At 39.0% G+C, this 25,085-nt stretch overlaps 1 protein-coding gene across 3 annotated transcripts in view; it reads right to left on the bottom strand.

Annotated features, from left to right (window-relative positions):
* NRG3 (neuregulin 3) overlaps nt 1-25,085 on the bottom strand; it is an 877,678-nt gene that overhangs the window by 121,310 nt on the left and 731,283 nt on the right. For 2 of the 3 annotated variants that reach the window (XM_077822030.1, XM_077822031.1), the window contains exon 4: nt 5,632-5,655. In XM_077822030.1, the coding sequence (XP_077678156.1) occupies nt 5,632-5,655 (24 nt within the window). Of the gene's footprint in view, nt 1-5,631; nt 5,659-25,085 lie in introns of all 3 variants that reach the window. The other variant, XM_077822029.1, reaches the window with a different exon arrangement.

The following is a 25,085-nucleotide window of genomic DNA, read 5'->3' as shown; positions in this document are numbered from 1 at the left end:
TGATCAAGAGCATGAACACCTTAGTTTGGCTCTACCCTATTCGTCCCTATATAGGACATCACAATCACCAATGCAGATAACTGTGGCTCAGTATGTTGTTTATTTCTGAAGATCTTGATTCTGTAACCCACTGTAACTTATTGTATTAGCAATGGTGGCAATAAACAACTGCATGAGTCTGTTTCCATTAGCAGTCAGTCTCCTGTTGTTCCTGTGGGAGAATCTTTGGTTCACTTATATATTCTGAATTTGTATTATGTAACAATGATATCCATATTCCATCCCTACTCAGTACTATTAATGAACCTCTAAGGTTTGTTATTAGGTGAATGATACCTGCTCTCTGAGCTCCAACATTCATCTACCACTTTATATCCTACTGACCACCACAAAAAAACACCCCACCCTTCCTTGACATGAACCCTTTAATGTAATTTACACTTATGCAGACTATATTTTGATCAAAATTGTTTGTGGTTCATCATGTTAATCTTTGCTTACCAGCTTTCCTACCTGCAGAAGTTCTAAGAAATTTATTTAGTACCATTTCTAGGTGCTTTGAGATCCTCAGATGGAAGATTATTACTATATATTTGTATTACTGTAGCACCCCCAGAGACCCCAACTGAGATCAGATCACCATTGTGCTATGCACTGTGCAAACACCTGGTAAGAAACAGCATCTGTCCCAAAGAGCTGGCAGTCTAAATAGACAAGCCAAACAAAAGGCGAGAGAAAGGCAACATGATTATCCAACTTTACATATGTGGAACTAAGGCACACAGATTAACTGACTTGGCCAAGGCCATACATGAAGTCTATAGCAGAGATGGGAATTGAATTTAGATCTCAAGTCCCAGTCGAGTGTCTCAATCACAAGATCATACTTCCACTTTTTAGGTGTTAGAGGAACATAAAGAATTTCATCATCATTTGGAGTTTCACAAAAACTGGTACTTCTGCTCAAAGTACAAAAGTGCCCATTTTCAAAGCCAACCTCTATTTCCTTGTGCTCACATGGCTTCCATTGAATTTAATAGAAGCTGCACGTGTGTGCATGGAGGAACAGAATTTTGTTTTTATTGTGAACATGTAAAGGAATACGTCAAGGTTGTTAAACACAATTTTCCTCATTTTAACAATTTTTAAACTAAGATTTCTCTTGATTCTAAAAGTATATGTAATGATATTAACCCTGTAAAGTGAAGCCAGCAACACTGTTGAAGTCCAGACATTCAGCATATCTGTACAGGCAATATCATCTAAAAAACAGAAAATAGCTAATACCAAAAATGGGACTTGATCTTTATCTCTCATGCAAACCAACTTTCCCTGTCATGCTCTTGCTTATATGTTGCTTCTTTCATTCTTGGTTTTTTGACTGGGTCACTATTAATGTTGTGTACAAATCCCACATTTCATTTTATGACAGATTAGTGGCAAAACAATTAAACCATTCTCAAAATTGTAACACAGTGAGAAATTTCACTCAGTGTCCTTTATGTGGCATCATTTTTGTGATTTTCCAGCTAAATTCTCATGAAATGGTATTAATAAAGCAAAATCACACCTTTTCTGGCCTCCCACACGCTACCAATTTTACTAAATCACAGTGAAGATGTCAAGTGTGAGAGTTTTGCTATAGCAGTGAAAATGTTCACATAGCTGGAGGTACTAATATTGCCTCTTAAATACAAATAAACCTTTGAAATAAATCTTTCTATGGAGTTGAAGATCAAAGAGCTAGGTCCCTAACATACCTGTACTCACATACACAAAGAATACCCAGAAACAATGTGTCTTGGATTATGTAGAAAGGATTGTACAGTGAAGAATGAAGGCTGCAAAGACTTATGTAGATGTTTAACTTTAATAATGGACGCAAATGCACTGATTAAATTGGTTTCTTCTTCTGGAAATAAAGTTAAACACATGCAAAAAGCTTTGAATGACCGAGTCAAGCTTTTACGCTTCACTACTGTATCAGCACATGTCACTGCAAACAAAGTGGAAAGTTCCTTTTTATAATTATTAATACAGTATTTTTATATACTTATGGTAAAGATTTGTGAAATTGTTTATACTTTATAAATAAAGAACTATAAAAATGTAGGCAACCTTTCTAAAAAATATTTTACTTTTCTTGCATGCACTTTGAAGTTCCTGGTTCTATACTGACTGGAACCACATTAAGGCTATCAAGGATAATTCCCCACTCTGGCACATCAAGTGCAGAAGGTGGGGGCCTACAATGACTCTAAACATTAATACTTTCCACTCCAGGCTTGTATTAAACTCCCAAGGTTACAGCTTTTCTCTGACCTTGCACTGGTAGATGCTGCCACCACCCAAGTGCAGAACCCCTTTGACAGCCCACGAAGGCGCACTTTAGAATTCCTTCCTTTGGGGTACCCTCACACACACACACACCCCAGGGAAGAGCTGCGAAAGAAAAACTAAGGAAACCAGCTGTTGCCACCACCTAATTAAACGTGCACAAACCTCTTAAGACACAAAAATCCAATTCTGTTCTTAAAAATAAAAGTACATTTTATTAATAAAAAAAAAGAAAGAAAATACATCTGGGAACTCAGGCTATTGCTAGATTTTAAAAGAACCACTACAAAATTAAGCACCAAGAATAGCTTTCTTGAGGTCCAGTTTAAAGGTTACAAGCAAAACAAAAGCACCTGGGTTAACACAGAGGAATCCACAAGCCATAACAAAATAAAAGGGATAAATCTAATCGCGTCTTCCTAGACATTTCCTGATCTACTTACTTATCTGGGGTTTTAAATGAGAAGTTTCTAGGTATGATACTGATGATTTTTTCAGACCTAGAACTCAGTGGAGATACTTCTGTTAATTCCATTGGGCTCTTAAGCATCCAAATTTCTGAATGAACTGAACCACCAGTCTTTATCGATTAATAATCATGAGTTGCAAACCATATTATAGGTATACATATATATATATAATGTTTCACTCATGCTTTCTTGCTTATATGGCTCAAAGAATCTGTTACTCTGGGAGGGAATGAGTTAAGAACAGAGTTCTGAATTCTCTGGTCCTTTAAGTTCCCTTAGGACTGCTTATGCAAAGCACAGTGGGACACACGAGCTGGAGATTTCCCCTGGAATCACCCTTATGAAAAGCTGAAGAAGGTGGGTCTCTATGTCCTACATCATCTCTACCACCACCACTCATTTGGTGGTCCACCACCCTGATTAAGGGTTAAGTTAGGACAGGTGTTTCGAGGGCCAGGGGATGAGGCAGGGGGCCACTTAGAAAAGTGGAGAGGGTATGTCAGTGAGGAGATAATAGCAGATGAGGTGTGGAAGAGCAAGATTCCACCATACCTGACTCTCTGCAAGCAGAAGGTCTTCTGAAGTTAACACACACACAGTTGACACACTGTAGTTTAACTTATGTTGGGACTGGACTGGTAGTTATCAGCCTATCAGATCCCACTCTCTACTGTGCCTTAGTTCTGCTCAGGTGCAGCAGGGAACTGAGCCCTGAGTTTCATCCAGCACTCTGAATTTCTTGATTTTTACAGAGTCACATTGTGCCTTTCTGTGACCTGATTAAATACTAAATTACCTTTGCTTAAGTCTTATATAAATTGGTTAAGGTGTTTAGAAGGCTTGAAAAACTGAGAAGACTTGAAATAGTTACATTTTCCCACTATGTGGCCAGATCCTGCAAACCGTTATGCAGGTGAGAGTGACAGCATTAACATAAGCAGGGCTGCTCACCTCAGTGGTTTGAGCATTGGCCTGCTAAACCCAGGGTTGTGAGTTCAATCCTTGAGGGGGCCATTTAGGGATTTGGGGCAAAAATTGGGGATTGGTCCTGCTTTGAGCAGGGGGTTGGACTAGATGACCTCCTGAGGTCCCTTCCAATCCTGATATTCTATGATTCTATGAAATGGAGATAGCGTTTTCTGGGCAGGGCCCTTCTTTTGTCAGTTTATCAATATGGAGTTTTATTAATTACTGACATGTAGATGTAAAAAATATACACAAATTCTTTTTTAAAAAAAACTTACCTCCTGTTACTGCTTAAATACATTTTTTATTTTAAATAATAGGAATGTGCCTTGATAGAAGTTCCAAATCATGAGATAATTAAATGACAAAGCTAAAGCAGTGGCCAGATTTTATCTTAAAGCCCTTCTGAACCCACAAATCCTGCGTTTACTGCTATTTGGACTGGGGTTAGTGTGTGGTTTGTGCATGTGAGCGTGTGTTTTAAATAAAGTTCCCTCATGATTATGTCAAAATAATATTTTGTTTCATATTACTTGTAATATGAATCTAGAGCAAGACAAACTGAAGGCATAGCTGCATAATCTGAGCAAGTGACAGATTAGTTAAGGAATACTGTGTAAAGTTTGTATTTCAGATATTAGCAACCTTACTTACTGGCTTAGGCAAAATGCCTTGCACAAATGATGAATTTGTTCTCTAACTCTGCAAAGGATTAGCTTGAAATTCTTAAAGAAAGTGTCTGTGCTATCTGACAGGTTTCAGAGTAACAGCCGTGTTAGTCTGTATTCGCAAAAAGAAAAGGAGTACTTGTGGCACCTTAGAGACTAACCAATTTATTAGAGTATAAGCTTTCATGAGCTACAACTCACTTCATCGGATGCATGAAAGCTTATGCTCAAATAAATTGGTTAGTCTCTAAGGTGCCACAAGTACTCCTTTTCTTTCTGTGCTATCTGCTGAACATCAGCTGTCAGGTGAGGCTTTGACCGAGTAAACTCAACACTCCCTCAGGCTGGTGGCTCTTTTACAGTTTAAGCATCGGAGTCAAAAGGATGTACTTCTTTCAGTTTCTAAACCTATGCGTAGTGATTTCCATGATTCAATATTTTCCCCTACTTTGAATAAAGGGTTTTGTCTGAAAAATAAAGGTTATAGCTCGCTTATCATTTCGCTTCAGACTATCTTCCTGAATCAATAGCCTGTTTCAGCCTCAGTTAAATTTTACCATTTTATTACAACACTAATTATATGTAAAACATCAAGTTTAAAAGCATTTTAGCATTTACAGTACTCTTTCAGCAAGACAGATATGTTACTACTGAATCTTTTCCAGTGTCTAAAATCTTATATAGAGTATTATCTTCTCAATGGCCATGACACAGCAGATTTTCCACACTGTGTTGTGCTAGAGGACACAGAAATAAAATATGGAATTTTTAACCCCCACAATACTCAGGGAGCATGAGGCTGAAATTGTGAGATAATCCAAAATTTAATAAACAAATCTAACTCGTGTTGCAAATGTAAACACGCAGGGCCAGATTTTAAAAGGATTCAGGTGCCTAGCTGAATTTTCAAAGGCATCTTAGTGCCTAACACTCTGATTTCAGTAGCTGTTAGAAGGATTTTCAAAAAACATCCAGGAGCCTAACAATCACTGAAATCATTGAGTGTTAGGCACCTAGGTGCTTTTAAAAACCCCTCTAGGCACAATAATATTCTAAAAAATCTGGCCCTGAGTGACCGCTCCAAAGCCCATTGAAGTCAATGGCAGCCTCTCCACTGGCTTCAACCGGCAATGAACTGAGTCCCAAGAGATCGCCATTAGTAAGTAAAAGGAAGAAAAGTGAAAACTTACCCATGAATTCAATTCCTAAGTGGTCTGCTATACCGAGGAAAGCATGGAAAAGAAGAACAAAGAAAGACAGGAAAATGTCAGAATTGGGCCCAAATAACACACAAATCATCATCATTAAATGTTTATATTATGTTTACGTCCTAGGGCCCCCAATGGGAGCATGGTCCCACTGTTCTGGGTGCTGTACAGATACAAAAAAGGGACAATCTCTGCCAATTAGGGCTTACAATCTAAAGAGAGAAGCATCTAGACAGAAGGGGATGGAGCTACAACATACAAGCAAAGGAATGTGGTGAAGAAGTGACATAGTTTTGTTCATTATAGTTTCTTTCATACTTGGCAAAGTAGATTTAAAATGCTACCATTCTGATGTGCTAATATTTACATTCACTTTATGGTGATATAAATGACTATACTAGATGCAGAGCAAGAGGAAATCAGACCCAGAAAGTTATAACCAACAGTTTCAAAACTGGGTATCTAAAATTAATCTCCAAAACCCATATTTAGGATTAAATTAAAACAAAAAGGTGAAAAAAGAGGGTCAGGTTTTCAGTTACTACACATGTGCAACTCCCAGTTGTAGAGATCATCTGAATTTTTTTCTCCAATGGAAAATTTCAACTTGTCATTGAAATGGCAAAAACTAAAAATTTTTGTCCAAAAACCAAATGTTTTTAGGTTTTGGCCTCAATTTTTTTTGATTTGGAGGTTTTCAGGGTGTCCCCCCCTCCCCCGCCCCCCATCTGTTTAGTTGGTTTGTTTTATTTGTATGAAAAATAGCAATTTTCTGCAGAAAGCAAACCCTTTTCAAAAAAACCCACCATTTTGTTGAAAACTCAAATTTCCACCACATCACAGTTTGATGGAAAAATTCTGACCACCTCTAGACAACAGCGTGCTATAAATATGCACAGAGATAACACACGCTGCTGGAAAATCATCTCACTGTCCTTCTCCTGGAGATGTGAAAGGAAGGGATTTTAACTGCAGCCTGCTTCTTTTCATTGTATATGCAAATAATCACAATACAGAGGGACTCACTGGGTATTTGGCAAGGTTTGTAGTTTAGCAAGTACAATAGGAAAAATGGAATTAAAAATAATTGCATTCACAATCCTAAAATGGATCAGGTTGAAACTCGCTCACAGGTTCAGGATTTAGATATATATGGCTTGGAAGTTGTGCTTGGACATTACATCTTCTTGGATCCAGAGCACATGCTGGATGCGCTCAGACTCTGACTCCTACAGGCACTGCTTCTGCCAGGTAGCACTGCAATGTGCATTATTGTACTTCAGTAAAAGTTGCGGCCTTGGCCTTTACTCCAGTTAGCTGTGCATTGTGTTTTCTTTCTTTTCTATCCAGAGTGACAGCAGCAATGTACAGAATATCGTGAATAAAAATACTGGGTTTCCTGTAAGCTTTCAAATCTCTCTCAGATATGTTTAGTAGGGTACTTCACAAGACCTTTTAAAAGGTTCTGAATGTACTGAAATTTCACATTTAACTAAAAATAAATATCATAGCACAAGGAGGAATTGAAAACTGTTAAGAATCTGATCTTGAAGTGTTTATACACAATGAAGTCAAGCACCGTTTTTTTTCCAAAAGCAAAACCAGCTAAGTTCAGCCTCTGTCTCTGTCACATCAATGCTAGATTTCATATCTTTGAATGTGATGTGAAATTACGTGGTGCTTACTGAAAAACCAGGGAGCCAATCATCCAACACACTAAGAACATAAGAACAGCCATACTGGATCAGATCAAAGGTCCATCTAACCCAGTATCCCGTCTTCCGACAGTGGCCAATGCCAGGTGCCCCAGAGGGAATGAATAGAACAGGTAATCATCAAGTGATCCATTCCCTGTCTCCCATTCCCAGCTTCTGGCAAACAGAGACTAAGGACACCATTCCTGCCCATTCTGGCTAATAGCTATTGATGGACCTATGCTCCATAAATTTAACTAGTTCTTTTTTGAACCCTGTTATAGTCTTGGCATTCACAATGTCCTCTGGCAAAGAGTTCCACAGGTTGACTGTGTGTTGTGTGAAGAAATACTCTTTTGTTTGTTTTAAACCTGCTGCCTATTAATTTGATTTAGTGATCCCTAGTTCTTGTGATAGGAGAAGGAGTAAATAACACTTCTTTATTTACTTTCTCCACACCACTCATGATTTTATAGACCTCAATCATATCCCTCCTTAGCCATCTCTTTTCCAAGCTGAAAAGTCCCAGTCTTATTAACCTCTCCTCATATGGGAGCCATTCCATCCCCCTAATCATTTTTGTTGCCCTTTTCTGAACCTTTTCCAATTCCAATATATCTTTTTTGAGATGGGGTGACCACATTTGCATGCAGTATTCAAGATGTGGGTGTACCATGGATTTATATAGAGGAAGTATGATATTTTCTGTCTTATTATCTACCCCTTTCTTAATGATTCCCAATATTCTGTTTGCTTTTTTGATGGTGGCTGCACATTGAGTGGATGTTTTCAGAGAACTATCCACTCCAAGATCTCTTTCTTGAATGGTAACAGCTAATTTAGACCCCACCATTTTATATGTATAGTTGGGAACTGCTAGTTTTGCTACACTACTTCTTGGAAAATGTGTTAAACTCCAGTTTGTTGAATTCATTTACGATCACATCTTCTTTACAGTATCTGCTACAGAGAACAAGCATGGTTATGCAAAATGCACAACATACATTTTATAACGAAAGAACACAGGATAGTGTTATGTGGTATAGTTAGGAGAAAGAACATTGGATAGTGTCATGTGGTATAGTCTTATCAGAATGAGTTTGGGATGGATGCATTACTCAGGATTGGTGAATCCACAGATGGTTTATGCAGATAATCCCAAACACTCTTCTTTCATTATTGGCATGAAATACATATGTCACACACGCACATACACATTTTATATTTTATAGTGCTATATACTGCCATTCACATCATAGATAGGGTATATTGTTTGCAAAGGTATAAATGTATGAATGAATATGGGATCATAAACTACAAGAGTGGACAGTAATCTCATCATATATTATATTAATAGAAATAAGATTAGCTTCCTTCCGGAATTTTCACTTTTAATTATGTGACATTACACACGTACATATGCAATTTGCATATATTATTTGCCTGCAAATCACACAATATTTATTTTATACTTATCCTTAAACACTGTAAATTAAATCAAGATATTTATAAAGGTATCATCTGCTTACTTTAAAAAACTATAGCGGAAATCTAATGCTCTAGTCTGGTCTCCAAGGGACTAAGTTATAAAAAAAGATCAAGACATATTGTCTTTAAGTCTATGGCAGAACAGTTGATAAAAAATTATCTTTCCCAAACTGGGTCAAACATATTGCATAAAAAAACCCAATGTTTTTCATCAGCAATCTGCAGTCTCCTTCAAGAGTCTGCTGGTGTGTTTTTTTTTTTAAAAAGTGCATGTGCTATATCCACCCTTACATGAAGAGGTAGAAAGATTTTTCTAACATTGTGAGAGGCTCTCTATATATCAGTAAGAAGCTATTATTATAAATATTTAGGCTACTTCAAAATGCGGTGAAATGGAGGATTGGTTTGAAGGACTAACTTTTAGTAGTGTGTGTGAAGGGTGGGAAACAGAGGTGGAGAAATGTTAGGTAGTGGCATTTTATATATCCCATAGGCCTAAAACGCAACATCAGCTACTGGCATTATCTACTGTTGACAAAGCTTTTTTCTGCAGATTATGAGGAAAAGGAGTCTATCTGAAATAAGCATTCACAGACCAGTATCCCAGCTGCCAAATGATATTCTTATTCCTAGTTCTACAAGAAATTAGAAGAAGGTATCTGGGTATGAAAAAAAAAAAACCCAAAGAACAAACAAAGCAAACCTCTTGCTGACTCAATGCACATAAGATGTTCTACCCACACTGGAATATGCATTTGATGAATCCCTCCTCCCTCCCCAACCCCAACCCCCAGGACGTAAGCACAGGATACCAGTCCTTTTTGTAGGATGATTAATATGTCACTTGATAGCCTCTTTAAAATCATTGGTTTCAGATTAGCAGCTGGGTTGGTCTGTATCCGCAAAAAGAAAAGGAGGACTTGTGGACCTCCACTAGTACCCGTTTTCTTTTTAAAATCATTGTTACCATTTTTTGTAAATGGGTAAATTAGGCACAGAGAACTGGAATTGTCTGGATCTTTACAAGGATAAGTCATTCAGGGCAGGTTAGTTGATACCCAGACTAATTCTAGCTGCTATCTAAAGTGAGAACTGCTGTCGATGATAGCTGATATAGCCCTAAGGACTACATGTTTTCAATTGACCTAGGAGGCTGCTAGACATCACAGAAGCAATGCTGAAATGCTTCTGCAATGCACCAATTTTTATTTGTACTTTTTCTGTCTATAAATCAGGTGTTCCCTTTTTTAAGTGTGAATGCAGAAACATTCATATCCCCTACTGGGATACATTTTAGCATTTACAATAATTTTTTCAATGATATTTCTAGAATACTCTAACATAATCACTCTGTTTACATTTCTGGGTTAATGGTTTAAAGGAGCCCCATTTTACTAATCCCCTTGATAGCAGCAGCAGCCATGCACTCCTGAATTAATAAATAGTAGCAAGAAAAGGAGTACTTGTGGCACCTTAGAGACTAACAAATTTATTTGAGCATAAGCTTTCGTGAGCTACAGCTCACTTCATCAGATGCATACAGTGGAAAATATAGTGGGGAGATTTTAGATACACAGAGAACATGAAACAATGGGTGTTACCATACAGACTGTAACAAGAGTGATCAGGAAAGGTGAGCTATAACCAGCAGGAGAGACCGAGGGAAGGAGGGACCTTTTGTAGTGATAATCAAAGTGGGCCATTTCCCACCTTGATTATCACTACAAAAGGTCCCCCGCCCCCCCACTCTCCTGCTGGTAATAGCTCTCACCTTTCCTGATCACTCTTGTTACAGTCTGTATGGTAACACCCATAACTTGATTATCATACACATTGTAAGGAGAGTGATCACTTTAGATAAGCTATTACCAGCAGGAGAGTGGGGTGGGGGGAGAGAAAACCCTTTGTAGTGGTAAACACCCATTTTTTCATGCTTTGTGTGTATAAAAAGATCTATACTTTCCACAGTATGCATCCGATGAAGTGAGCTGTAGCTCACGAAAGCTTATGCTCAAATAAATTGGTTAGTCTCTAAGGTGCCACAAGTACTCCTTTTCTTTTTGCGAATACAGACTAACACAGCTGTTACTCTGAAACCTGTAAATAGTAGCAGAATCTCCTGATTGCTGGGCCTTGAAGGGTTTCTTTATCCATCATAAATCTTCACAAGCAGATAAGAGAATCTAGGCTACAATTTACATTAGTCTGAATATAACCAGATCCCCTCCACCCCCCAATGCACACACACACTTCTTCCCTCTAAGCCTCATTATACAGGGATTTGACTATATACAAAGACTCTTCCAACAGCTAACATTAAGGACTTATTTTCCTTAATATCAATGCTGCCCCAGCAGCAGTGGTGTTTACCAGAAGTGCAATCTGTGGTTTTGAGGATATGAAATAACTCGTTAGATGGCTAGGAGTTCAGGAATGTTAGCAGTCATTCACAAAAAGAAAAGGAGTACTTGTGGCACCTTAGAGACTAACCAATTTATTTGAGCATGAGCTTTCGTGAGCTACAGTTCACTTCATCGGATGCATACCGTGGAAACTGCAGCAGACTTTATATATACACAGAGAATATGAAACAATACCTACTCCCACCCCACTGTCCTGCTGGTAATAGCTTATCTAAAGTAATCATCAGGTTAGGTCATTTCCAGCACAAATCCAGGTTTTCTCACCCTCCACCCCGCCACACAAATTCACTCTCCTGCTGGTGATAGCCCATCCAAAGTGACAACTCTTTACACAATGTGCATGATAATCAAGTGGGGAGAGTGAGTTTGTGTGTGTATGGGGGTGGGTTTTTGGAGGGGGGTGAGGGAGTGAGAGAACCTGGATTTGTGCAGGAAATGGCCTAACTTGATTATCATGCACATTGTGTAAAGAGTTGTCACTTTGGATGGGCTATCACCAGCAGGAGAGTGAATTTGTGTGGGGGGGTGGAGGGTGAGAAAACCTGGATTTGAGCTGGAAATGGCCTAACCTGATGATTACTTTAGATAAGCTATTACCAGCAGGACAGTGGGGTGGGAGGAGGTATTGTTTCATATTCTCTGTGTATATATAAAGTCTGCTGCAGTTTCCACGGTATGCATCCGATGAAGTGAGCTGTAGCTCACGAAAGCTCATGCTCAAATAAATTGGTTAGTCTCTAAGGTGCCACAAGTACTCCTTTTCTTTTTGCGAATACAGACTAACACGGCTGTTACTCTGAAAGCAGTCATTCAGTAAACTAATCAGTCCCACTGTTCACCCCGTAGCACTTTTACATTCTAAAGGAAGAGAGGTGTAGTTGCCAACACCAGAAAAGAAAAGACAAAATGGTTGTTTCTCAGGTTGGCTTTGTTTGGAATAGATACAAGAGAGGACAAATAACTCTTTTGAAAAGCTCAGGGCCAATACTGACGCTACTCAAATAAAGTCAATATACTGTATTTTCTAACTACTAGCAAACATACGACTAGAGTCTCATGTGATATAAGGAAGTGGAAACTTTCCTTAAATCCTCTGCTGGGAAACCCTTTGTCTGTGGGAGTTCCCAGCATATGTAGAGAAGTGTAACCAACCTATACCATGGGGCATAGTAGAGGGACGGAGGAGCATGCGGGAGGCAGTGGCTCAAACATAATGAGCTCTGGCAATTGCCAGCCATCAGTAGCTGTCACCCCCAGGCAGCTCTTACTTGTGCTTTGACCAGGGCAAAGCATCAGGGAACTGTAACTTACACCTTGAGAGTCCATGTCACAATGGGAACCTAGGCTTGGATCAGGCTTTTACCATGCAGCCCATAGTAAGGGGCGCTCCCCATGTTTGATGAGGAAGGACCAATTTTGTAAGACCCCTCTATGGGGTGCACCATATTCCCTTTCCTTCTACATGTCCAGCCAACTGGTGAATGCATGGAAAGTGGAGCCATGACTCTACCTATTTCCTGCCCCTCCCCACCCAGTTTTGCCCTTGGGAGGAAATAAAATCTGAAGAGCAATCTTAGCGCTCCACCAAATATCATGACTGATTCAGGCAGCCCTAACACAGTACATGCAATATGTGTGGGAGTCCTTACTCCCGCCTGTTCCTTATGAGGCCATGATAGACAAGGGCCAATCTGACCGTTAGAAAGTAAATAGTATTTGTATTTATGATTTCTGAGCACTCAAAGTGTGCTGGGCACATCATAAGAACTAGCGGAGTTACAGAACCTCATTCTCCACTGCCCTACCCTTTTGGTGATCTTTTACACCTGTACAAGGATGCAGAGGCTGGGGTGGGGAAGGGAGGAATGCTACTATTCTGTTTTGGAAGCATTCTTCACCCACTTTGCATAGCTATGAATGACAACAACGTGGGAGGTGGTAGGGAAGCCGGACCTTGGTGTTGGCCCCCAACAGCTTACATTCTAAATTTAGATATCACACAACAAATTGAAATGCAGAAAGGGACAAAAATTAGGGTGAGGGATGGAGGAGGGCGAGTGAGGGTTAGACTCTCTGCTCTTTCAGTCACAAAATACCCAAATGTACAATTGTAAACTATTCTGAATATTCTTCATTCTCTGCATCCATGGAACACAAGAGAAAAAAGCCAAGTTCCAGAAAACAGAAGTGAACATAAGGGTACTGTTTAATTTCATTTTGTAAACAACCGAGAGCATCTGATTGTGAGCCAAAAGAGAAGTCTTATATAATAGCTGCTTTATGACAGTAGTATGCTACAACAACAATATGGATACAAAGTGGTGTGCGTGCACCCATGAGGGCATGCGCCCACACAGAGCGTCAGCGGTTTCGCTCTGGTGGGGAGATGATCCTACCAGAGAGCCTCTCCTCACATATTGAATTCAATCTTCAGCTGCAATGCAACACAGACATACCCTATAAAATATTAATGATAGAAATTAATTTGCAGCTTAAGAGATACTGGCCCTGTGCTCATATCTACATCATACTCTCTCTCGTCACAGCAGCCAAAGCATTCATAGCACAAAAAATGCAAAAGCAGATTTCAAAGGCAATAATAACAATGCTGTGATTTCCTCTCAGAGTGGGTCCTTTTTTGAAAAATGTTGTTAGCTTCTTGAATTGTCAATTTATTTAAAGTAATGCCAAAATGTTCTGCTTTTGGGGAACCTTCGGAATGCCTGAAAGGAAACATATTTCTTATGAAATAACTGGCTGCTGCAAAATGATTGCATGTACACAGGACAGTATAAATGCGTTATTACTTTGCTAGCAGACATTTACCACCCACAGTTAAATATACGGCAACAGTGTAGGTTTCTCTCATTTTCAGTACAGGGAATATTGATAATACTATACGAATGGTAAATACTGTGCTGCAGTAAATGTCCCATTCTTTTCAAACTGTCCCTGTATCCTTTTTTAGTTCTGTGTTATGTCATTTTAGTGATAGATTGAGCACAAATGAACACAGTATTCCAGATGAGGCATATATGTATTATAATGATATTGGGTAACTTTTTCAAAAGCCTCCATATGATGTTCCTAAGTCCAATTTTCTAAGTGTCTAAATCTCACAGATTTTCAATAGCACTTAGACTTGTAAGTCCCTCAGATGGTTTGGAAAAGGGTAACCATTGTATTCATTTCAATGACCCGGAAAACTCTCCCCTTTTTACACAGAGCTCTCCCCTCCCACATGGAAGGGGGGTACTTAACCACATCTGCACACACCTACCCACCCCGTGGAAGCTACAGAGTGTTTTCTGAGAGTCCAAGGTTCATACTGAGGGACGGGGGTAAAAAAAGGGCACGAAAGGGAGAGGAATGGCAATTTACAATTTCAACCCTCACCCCCCTACTCTAGACAATGCAGCTTCGGGTGCAGGCATCCCATGGATTCCCTGGGAGCCCAGCAGAAATTTTCTGAATCCCCTTCCTCCTGAGAGAACCATGTGGGAACATCTGTGTCAGGGGATTTTTCATAGAGATTTCATCCCTTACGTCTCCCACGTGCAGGTTTTACTGGGTAGTGGGGTGCTCCTTTACATTGCGCCGTCCACCTGGACATTGACGGCTTCTCCCTGAATGGTTACATTTGTTTTAGAACCCAGCAACATTTATGAGTAGTTTTGATTATTTCTTATGTTATCCTTTACTTTATGTTTATCAACACTGAATTTTATCATTATGCTCTCCATTCACTTGGCTTTGTTAGATCCCTCTGACTTCCTTGGATTTTTTTCCAGTCTTGAATAACCTAAATGATTGTGTGTCATCTGCAAATTTTCCCACCTAACTGCTCACTTCCTCTTTCATTAATAAATATATTAAACAATGCTGGTCCCAGGTCCTGTTCCAGCAAAGCACATATGCAAATATTTAACTTTAAGCTCATAAGTAGTCTCATTGACTTCAAGACTTGCCATGTTGAAAACTGACCATTTATTCCTGTTCTGTTTTCTGTCTCTTATCCAGTTTCTAATCCATGACAGTACTTTGTCTCTCCATGACTACTTAGTTTCCTTAATAGCCTCTTGTGAGATACTTTGTCAAAGGCTTTTTGAAAGTCAATGATACAGGATGGTTGTAACCAAGAGCAGAATTTCACCTGATGCTTGCAAGGACAATATTAATAAAAACATTAGGAATTGTGGATGTGCCACAGACTTTATATTTGAAACACAGGGCTAAATTCCTGCTCTCAGTTAAACCTGTGAAACTGCAGTGACTTCAATGCATAGTGTAACTGAGCATATAATTTATTCCATAGATTTTTGAGGGTATTTTGTGTTGTTACCAGGATTTAGTGAGGTGAATGAAAGGGAATGTACGTAAAACAATGCACTTTGATCTAGAATTTGCACATCGGGCCTGATCCAATTCTCAGTTAGGTTGATTAGAGTCTTTCTGTTTATTTTAGTGGAAGCTGAATCATACTCTGAATAGGTTACTTTAGACGTGTATATTTTTATTTTAACAGTATGTTAAATGTTGTTATTAGCATCTCATCATGCTTTCTTATATCAGTGTCTTATTGTCCCCTCATTCTTTGCTCTTTTGTTTCAGTACTAATAAAGGACATACTAGAGAGCTTCTTTCCTAAGAATAATATATATACATTTGATCTAGAGAGAAAGGAATAAAAGTGAAATGAGAAAGGGGGGAGGGGAAAGAAGAATCAAAGAGCAGGTAAAATGATGGAATGATAGCAGGCTAAAATTACATTCATTAGATATTTCTGCCCACAATGGCATGAGCAGAACTGGGTGGACTATTTGCAAGGAATTTTTTCATTCACAGGTTATTCATCCACAATGAGATTAGGATGTTCATGGAATGATTCATTATTTGTAGAATATTTTATGCAAACATATTGCAGGCTAAAAATTACAGGGACAAATGTGTGAAAAATGAATGAAAAGAGTCCCAATACCTTTTGAAATATTTATATTTACCCCCCTTGAAATATAAGTTAAAGAAAGCTGTCAGACTCAACTTTGAATTCCTTAGCCTTTGTTGGTTTGCAATGCCTGAGACCCTCAACATTTATAACATTCTTTTTTATCCACCTAATCTGATGCTAATGTAGATTGATATAAATCTAGAGGCATCCACAGAAATATTTTTGTAATTCACCATCAAATAATGTAGTTACTTTAAGGCCCCAAATCAACAAAAAAATTTATACAACAGCTTTTATATTGCTGAAGTCCAGGCATCATGCCACAAGAGTGGGTCATTAACTAAATAATGTGACTGTATCACAGTTTATATTGTGATTTCTGCTCTGTTTTGAATCATTATGTTCTGAAGACCTAACATATTAGTAAGATGGGAAGTTTCAGAGTAGCAGCCGTGTTAGTCTGTATCCGCAAAAAGAAAAAGAGTACTTGTGGCACCTTAGAGACTAACAAATTTATTTGAGCATAAGCTTTCGTGAGCTATAGCTCACTTCATCGGATGCAGTGAGCTGTAGCTCACGAAAGCTTATGCTCAAATAAATTTGTTAGTCTCTAAGGTGCCACACGTCCTCCTTTTCTTTTTAAGATGGGAAGGTTATTCATTTTAATATTTAATGTTACATGTTCCTTTCTAAACAGATAGTTGCTGATGTGTGGAAAATTCTGTACTTTAAGGTTCTTCCACTGTTGTATTTGTTGCTAGTCTTAAAGTCACTTTAATTTACACTTTATAAATACATAGGCACGTGGGAATACCTACTAATGAGCATAACAGAGGATACACTTGGGCTCACTAATGGATTAATTTATTACTACCTTGAAGACAAAATGTGACACTGTGTCTGAGTTGCAGAGCTTTTTTCCTGACAGTCATATTGAAATGATATTTTCCCCAATTCAAAAGAGAGGGTTTATTGTCCCAGCTGCCCCCTAATCCACCAAGTAAATAAGAATATAAAGTACATCTCTAAATGGCACTGGCCAATAAAAGACAGAACTAGAACAGAAAATACTCTCCAGGGACTGCTGTGGCCATTATAATCTGTTCTAAGGTTAGGCTGACTTTGGCAAAGAGGAGACAACTCTCAGTGCTAGAGCAAAGTACTTTCCTCCCCAACGAATCCCACCAACTAACTCATAGGATTAGTTAAATTGTCCTCGGTGGAGGAAATGTGATCGCAAATCTGTGGTGCATTACAGTGGGGCAGCTAAAATGCTGTAGCCACATGTGGAAGGAGGGATGAAGGTGAAGTTAACTTTATAGGTATAGCCCCTGTCTAACCTGTCTCACACTCAAGTGAATAAGAATTCACAGGTGCTTGGATAAGAACAGCATCTTCTCTGAGTATTTTCTATTTCTTTTTCTATTATGCTTTATGATGGTTGGTATTAGATAGTGTTCACCCTCTTAGTATAGTTAACGATGTTTAGCAATATGACAAGTTATATATCTACACCAAAGCAACTGGCTTATTGAACCCAGATTGGTGTCTGTTGATTTAAATGGAGCCCAGGGTGTTTTGGGACAAGGATATTTCTCCATTTCAATAGGGAGTCTCATTGTCCAAGCTTCTCCCCCCAAAAGTCTATAGGGAGTTATCAGGATTAACCTATTAAACCACTCAACCATTTTGAGAGATTTTGATTGGTTTTGTTCCCTATCCCCTCCACCCTATCCCTTCAGCAAGAAACACACTTGACTTTTTACATCTCCAGTACATGCTATTTTTTTTCTTGTATCCGGGTTATTTAAGAGGCACAATACATTTTTTTAGATATTATGTTAATTTGTTTTTGTAATGTATTTATGCACAAAACACTCAGTGCAACTTTTTTTCCAGTGGGAAAATTGCTTTGGATGGTCCATTGCCTTATTTATTCAATTGGAATGAAAAGACACAATTTAAATTTCAGAAGATTACCATTCAAAGAACTGGTGGAAATATTATTTGAGACAGAATAATAAAACTGGACAGAACAAAGAATAAGAAATATCATAAGGAATAATTGCACTATGTCTTAGGAGTGACTACATGGCTATCTGTAAGCTTTTACTTTTTCTCGACAGTATATGGTTCTCTGAACATAAAGATACCAAGAGTCAGATTCTCTGTTGTTACCTGACCACTTTGTACCTCTCCGGTAGCAGAAGGGGTTTGGATAGCATCAGGATCTCCCCGTCTGGGGATTTTCTGGCAATAGGGGAAGTTCTACATGGTGTATAACAATTTCATATATCACCACTCCCAGACTGCTTTAAATTACACTATGTACATCAACAAGCTAGCTCACCTGTTGCCCATATGTCATTCAATCCATATAAAAGTAAGAAAAATTATGTACATACAAGTATCCTCCCTGCTGTGCTTGGTCATTTCGTAAAACAAACGTTCATTATTCATCCATTTTTTTTTAAATAGCCATTTCATATCAAACCATTCAAAATTTGGTGTGCTTTCAGTGTAAACCAATAAAAGATGTTTTGCAATCTGATTGTTTTAAAAAAAAACACCTTTCAGTGAGTAAACAGGTAGAGCTATTCTTACTTTCAATCAAAATTTCATAATACAAGATTTTCAAAAACAAGTTCCTAAAGTTAAGGTCCTAAATCCACACTTTGGATGCTACATAAATTGGCTGATTTTTCAAGTGGCTTCTGTTGAAATCAGTGGCAGTAGTGGGTGCACTTAGCACTCTGTTGAAAATCAGGCCATTTTTTTAGGAGCCTAAATTTAGATGTCATACACTGTAATGTGTAAACCTTGTATTTCATTTCATTTTTTTGGAACAGTCACTAGTGATCACATCTGTGACATCCGAGATATGCTGGTTTTATGGTCACTGATAACAGGATAAGAAGTAATTGGCTTAATCTGCTGCAAGGGAGATTTAGATTAGAGGTTAAGAAAAACCTTAAGGATAATTAAGTATTGGAATAGGTTACCAAGGGAGGTTGTAGAATTGCTGTCGTTGAATGTTTTTAAGAACAGGTTAGACAAACAGCTGGCAGGAATGGTCTTGGTCCTGACTCAGCACTGGTGGGGGGTAGGAGGTGGACTAGATAACCTTGTTAGGCCCCTTCCAGCCCGACATTTCTAAGGATTCTGTTTTTCTATATTGTGCAGCAATCCTCAAAACCACAAAATTAGATGGAAGATACCATCAAAAGGTTAATTGTTTTTTTCCCCACTTTTGTGAGAAAAATTGGTGAAGGGGAAAAATATCAGCTGGATTTGCTTTGCAAGCAAAGCTGTTTGTAGTGCCCTAAGGGCTGACCCTGGCATAGCTGCAAAATGGAGTCCTGAAATACCATCGATCCAATGCCAAAGGAACACTTCAGATTTGACAAACATCCAACAAAAACTGTTCTTATGAGGTATAAATAATATACAGTGCTGAAGAATGGAATAAACTATTGATTTTCTTTCCCTTTGGATGACAAAGCAAAACTTGCTTGTGGCACTGCTTTACTCTGCCACCAGAACTGAAAGATTATCTGTGAAAATAAATAATAATGTTCCACTCTTCAGAGAATTATGTAAACTAGAAATACAAACAACTGCATCATCTGGAGCCTGCAATTTCAAGAACGATGCCTCAAATAAATCATCTACATTTAATACCATTACGTTATTTCTACAGGTAGCAAGGCTAATAAGTAATTTTTTATGGCTGCTGTGTTGACCTTTAATGGCTAGATCTGCCCTTGACTTACACCCAAGTAATCCTCACTGAAGTGTTTAGGATTGCAAATCAGTACAGAATTTGGCCCTATGATATTAACTATTTGTGTGTGTATTTATGTACAGTAGAACCTCAGAGTTCCAAACACCTCGGGAATGGATGTTATTCGGAACTCTGAAATGTTCATAACTGTGAAGAAATGTTATGGTTCTTTCAAAAGTTTACAACTGAACATCGACTTAATACAGCTTTGAAACTTTACTCTGCAGAAGAAAAATGCTATTTTAACCACATTAATTTAAATGAAACAAGCACAGAAACAGTTTTCTTACCTTGTCAAATCTTTTTTTTAACTTTCTCTTAATTTTTTTAGTAGTTTTTGTTTAACAAGCACTGGACTGTATTTGCCTTGTTTTTTTTGTCTTTTTGTTTTCATCTTTGCTGCCATCTGATTGTGTACTTCTGGTTCCAAATGAAGTGTGTGGTTGACCGGTCAGTTCATAACTCTGGTGTTCGTAACTCAGGGGTTCTACTGTATATATATACATACACACACACACACCAAAATAAACTAAATCACTCTAGGTTTTGTTTAATAGTTCTTGATTTAGCACAGCACTTGTGCTTGTACTTAATTTTTAATATGTATATAGTCCCACTGAAGTTAGCCAATGGAACTTTTCACATGACAAAAGCTACGCATGCGCTGAAGAGCTTTCCCGCATCCAGGCCAAAATCCTTAAGATTAGGTGTCAACCAAATGTAATGATACATCGTTTTTTTTCTGGACACTGTGAAAGAAGAGAAAATGGAAACATATTACTTCTGATTTATTTCATATGTGATACCCAGAAATGGTCACAAACTTGTCCACATGAGTAAGGACTGAGCAAGACCTTCAAGATTTGGCTCCTATGCCATGCTTCGTCTGAATCCACACAATTTAAAGATGCTCTTGAATTTTAATTGCTAATAGTTTCAGCTTACACAAATAGAATTGCATGAAAATGAACAAACTCGCAAGTGCATTATCCAAAATTGAAGCCATCCATATACCGACCATTGATCTGTACCACTGCATGTGGTTCATTAAAAAACAAGATTCACAGAGATGTTGAAGCTCTTTCTAAATGTATCTATCAAAAACTTAAAACAAATGTGACCACTTTATATGATCAGATCCCTCTTTTGCATCTGAGCATGCAGCAAATGGTGCATCTAGTTTACTAGCTTGATGAATGGAATTCAAGAGCCTTTGCTGAAAGCTTCTTTCAAATTAAACCCCACTGATCAATATGCATCTAATAAAGCAGGCATTTTTCTAACTGGGATGCCAAGATTTTCCCTGAGATTTTGCAGTCTCGGCGTATCAACTATATTGGTTTATAATTGGCAGAACAAATGAAAACTTCCTTCCTTATTCAGTATCATTACTGAGTCCACTCATCATCTCTGGTAGGTCTTGGGTTTTTGGCTTCATTCAGTATTTACAAAAAACACTCTATTATTACTTCTATTGCATCAGCATCGAGTGGCCCCAGTCATGGACCAGTACCTCATTGTGCTAGGAACTGTAGATGCATGTAACAAAAAGACAGTTCCTACCCCAAAGACCTTACAATCAAGTATTATATTTACCAATAGTGTATAAAATTGAGCAGCTACCCATTTGCTCCTATGCTTTTTTCCACTTGTCCAACAACCAATAGCCTGCTTAACCTCACCTAATCACAGCCAATGAATCTTCTGGTATAACATAATCATCACTGTCATCTCCCACCTCTGACTGGCTAACGATGCCAGCCTCTATCGCCCACTTATTATATTTTCAAACAAGCACCTTAATGCTTTCTCTCATGCTGCTTCTCGCTCTTGGAAGGAGCTCCCTCTAAACATCTGTAAAGCTAATGCATTATCCTTCTAAATCCCTCCTTATAACTTCTCTTTGTCATGATGCTTACAAAAAACCTAACAGCAGTGAGGCTGCTTGTACGGAGAGACCACTGCCTGTCATGCTGGCCAATACTGCCTCATTGTTTGCTTGGTATTCCCATGTCTGTCTGTATCTGTTTGTTGTCTCTTGTCTTATATTTGGATTGTAAACTCTTTGGGGTGTGAACTGTCTGTTTGTTCCATGTTTGTACAGCACTTAGCACAAAGAGGTCCTGGTGAATGACGAGGGCTCCTAGGTTATGGCAATACAAGTAAATAATAATAATAATGATAATTTGACAGCACTGTGTGTATAGCCAGTTTCAACGTTCTCTGTGTACTCAATTAGGAACTCACACTGCAAGCATCTATATGAGTAACTTTATGCCCATGAGTAGTCCCCTTTACATTCAATGGAGGAAACTCATTTGAGGAAAATTAAGCACACACACATATTCTTTCCAGGATTGGGATCTTAGTCAGTCAACTTTTCCCTTGCCAAAAAGACTGTCACAAGACCATCAGAAAGAGATCAGAAAAAAATCAGGATATACTATTTAAAAGACGTTCTGTCAGAAAACTGATTTTTTAATTTAATTAGCCAATTTCACAAGACTCAAATTCACAGGCTATATTTTAAAAACAGAGGACCAAACCTGGTGTAGTCTTGGTCTAAGATGGTGTAAGTTTTGGTCTAAGATCGTAAGTCAGCATAGCTGCAATGCACCCAATGGTGCTATTCTGATTTATACCAGCTAAGAATGTGGCCCATACCAAGCTAAATTCTAAGCTATTCAGGGGGCTATTTTCCCCCAAGAGAAGTGTGACTGATGATATTGTCATAGGAACAATAGAAACCTAGATGAAATGTGTGTGTGTCGGGTGGGGGGAATTGCAGAGACTAGTTAAGATGGACCAAGTAAAAATCATCATCATCATCGTACAGCTAAAATCAAATACTGTATATTCTACAGATGTGGATTTTCCCATTGGTACATGTGAATTAGATTACAGAATGCAAATAGTTCATTTAGCTAAAGCCAATGGCAAATTATTTTAAGTATTTGTATCCAGAAAGAAAAGGAGTACTTGTGGCACCTTAGAGACTAACCAATTTATTTGAGCATAAGCTTTTGTGAGGTACAGCTCACTTCATCGGATGCATACTGTGGATAATACAGAAGATGTTTTTAAACACACAAACCATGAAAAAATGGGTGATTATCACTACAAAAGGTTTTCTCTCCCCCCACCCCACTCTCCTGCTGGTAACAGCTTATGTAAAGTGATCACTCTTCTTACAATGTGTATGATAATCAAGGTGGGCCATTTCCAACACAAATCCAGGTTTTCTCCTCCCCTCTCCCCCCCCCCAAAATCCCACTCTCCTGTTGGTAAGAGCTTATCTAAAGTGATCACTCTCCTTACAATGTGTATGATAATCAAGGTGGGCCATTTCCAGCACAAATCCAGGGTTTAACAAGAATGTCTAAGGGGGGGGGGGTAGGAAAAAACAAGGGGAAATAGGTTACCTTGCATAATGACTTAGCCACTCCCAGTCTCTATTCAAGCCTAAGTTAATTGTATCCAATTTGCGAATGAATTCCAATTCACCAGTCTCTCGCTGGAGTCTGGATTTGAAGTTTTTCTGTTGTAATATTGCAACTTTCATGTCTGTAATCGCGTGACCAGAGAGATTGAAGTGTTCTCCGACTGCTTCATGAATGTTATAATTCTTGACATCTGATTTGTGTCCATTTATTCTTTTGCGTAGAGACTGTCCAGTTTGACCAATGTACATGGCAGAGGGGCATTGCTGGCACATGATGGCATATATCACATTGGTAGATGTGCAGGTGAACGAGCCTCTGATAGTGTGGCTGATGTTATTAGGCCCTGTGGTGGTGTCCCCTGAATACATATGTGGGCACAGTTGGCAACGGGCTTTGTTGCATGGATAGGTTCCTGGGTTAGTGGTTCTGTTGTGTGGTATGTGGTTGCTGGTGAGTATTCGCTTCAGGTTGGGGGGCTGTCTGTAGGCAAGGACTGGCCTGTCTCCCAAGATTTGTGAGAGTGTTGGGTCATCCTTCAGGATAGGTTGTAGATCCTTAATAATGTGTTGGAGGGGTTTTAGTTGGGAGCTGAAGGTGACGGCTAGTGGCGTTCTGTTATTTTCTTTGTTAGGCCTGTTCTGTAGTAGGTGACTTCTGGGAACTCTTCCGGCTCTATCAATCTGTTTCTTCACTTCTGCAGGTGGGTATTGTAGTTGTAAGAATGCTTGACAGAGATCTTGTAGGTGTTTGTCTCTGTCTGAGGGGTTGGAGCAAATGCGGTTGTATCGCAGAGATTGGCTGTAGACAATGGATCGTGTGGTGTGGTCAGGGTGAAAGCTGGAGGCATGTAGGTAGGAATAGCAATCAGTGGGTTTCCGGTATAGGGTGGTGTTTATGTGACCATCGTTTATTAGCACTGTAGTGTCCAGGAAGTGGATCTCTTGTGTGGACTGGTCCGGGCTGAGGTTGATGGTGGGATGGAAATTGTTGAAATCATGGTGGAATTCCTCAAGGACCTCTTTTCCACGGGTCCAGATGATGAAGATGTCATGAATGTAGCGCAAGTAGAGTAGGGGCGTTAGGGGATGAGAGTTGAGGAAGCGTTCTTCTAAGTCAGCCATAAAAATGTTGGCATACTGTGGGGCCATGCGGGGACCCATAGCAGTGCTGCTGATTTGAAGGTATACATTGTCCCCAAATGTGAAATAGTTATGGGTAAGGACAAAGTCACAAAGTTCAGCCACCAGGTTAGCCATGACATTATCGGGGATAGTGTTCTACCACAGTATTCTTGTCAGCAAGTTAAGGAAGTATGGGTTGGATGAATGCACTATAAGGTGGGTAGAAAGTTGGCTAGATTGTCGGGCTCAACGGGTAGTGATCAATGGCTCCATGTCTAGTTGGCAGCCGGTGTCAAGTGGAGTGCCCCAGGGGTCGGTCCTGGGGCCGGTTTTGTTCAATATCTTCATAAATGATCTGGAGGATGGTGTGGATTGCACTCTCAGCAAATTTGCGGAGATACTAAACTGGGAGGAGTGGTAGATACGCTGGAGGGCAGGGATAGGATACAGAGGGACCTAGACAAATTGGAGGATTGGGCCAAAAGAAATCTGATGAGGTTCAATAAGGATAAGTGCAGGGTCCTGCACTTAGGAC

The sequence above is a fragment of the Eretmochelys imbricata genome, chromosome 7 (assembly GCF_965152235.1).
Source record: "Eretmochelys imbricata isolate rEreImb1 chromosome 7, rEreImb1.hap1, whole genome shotgun sequence".
Lineage (NCBI taxonomy): Eukaryota > Metazoa > Chordata > Testudines > Cheloniidae > Eretmochelys > Eretmochelys imbricata.
This window is presented reverse-complemented; position numbering and strand designations above follow the sequence as displayed.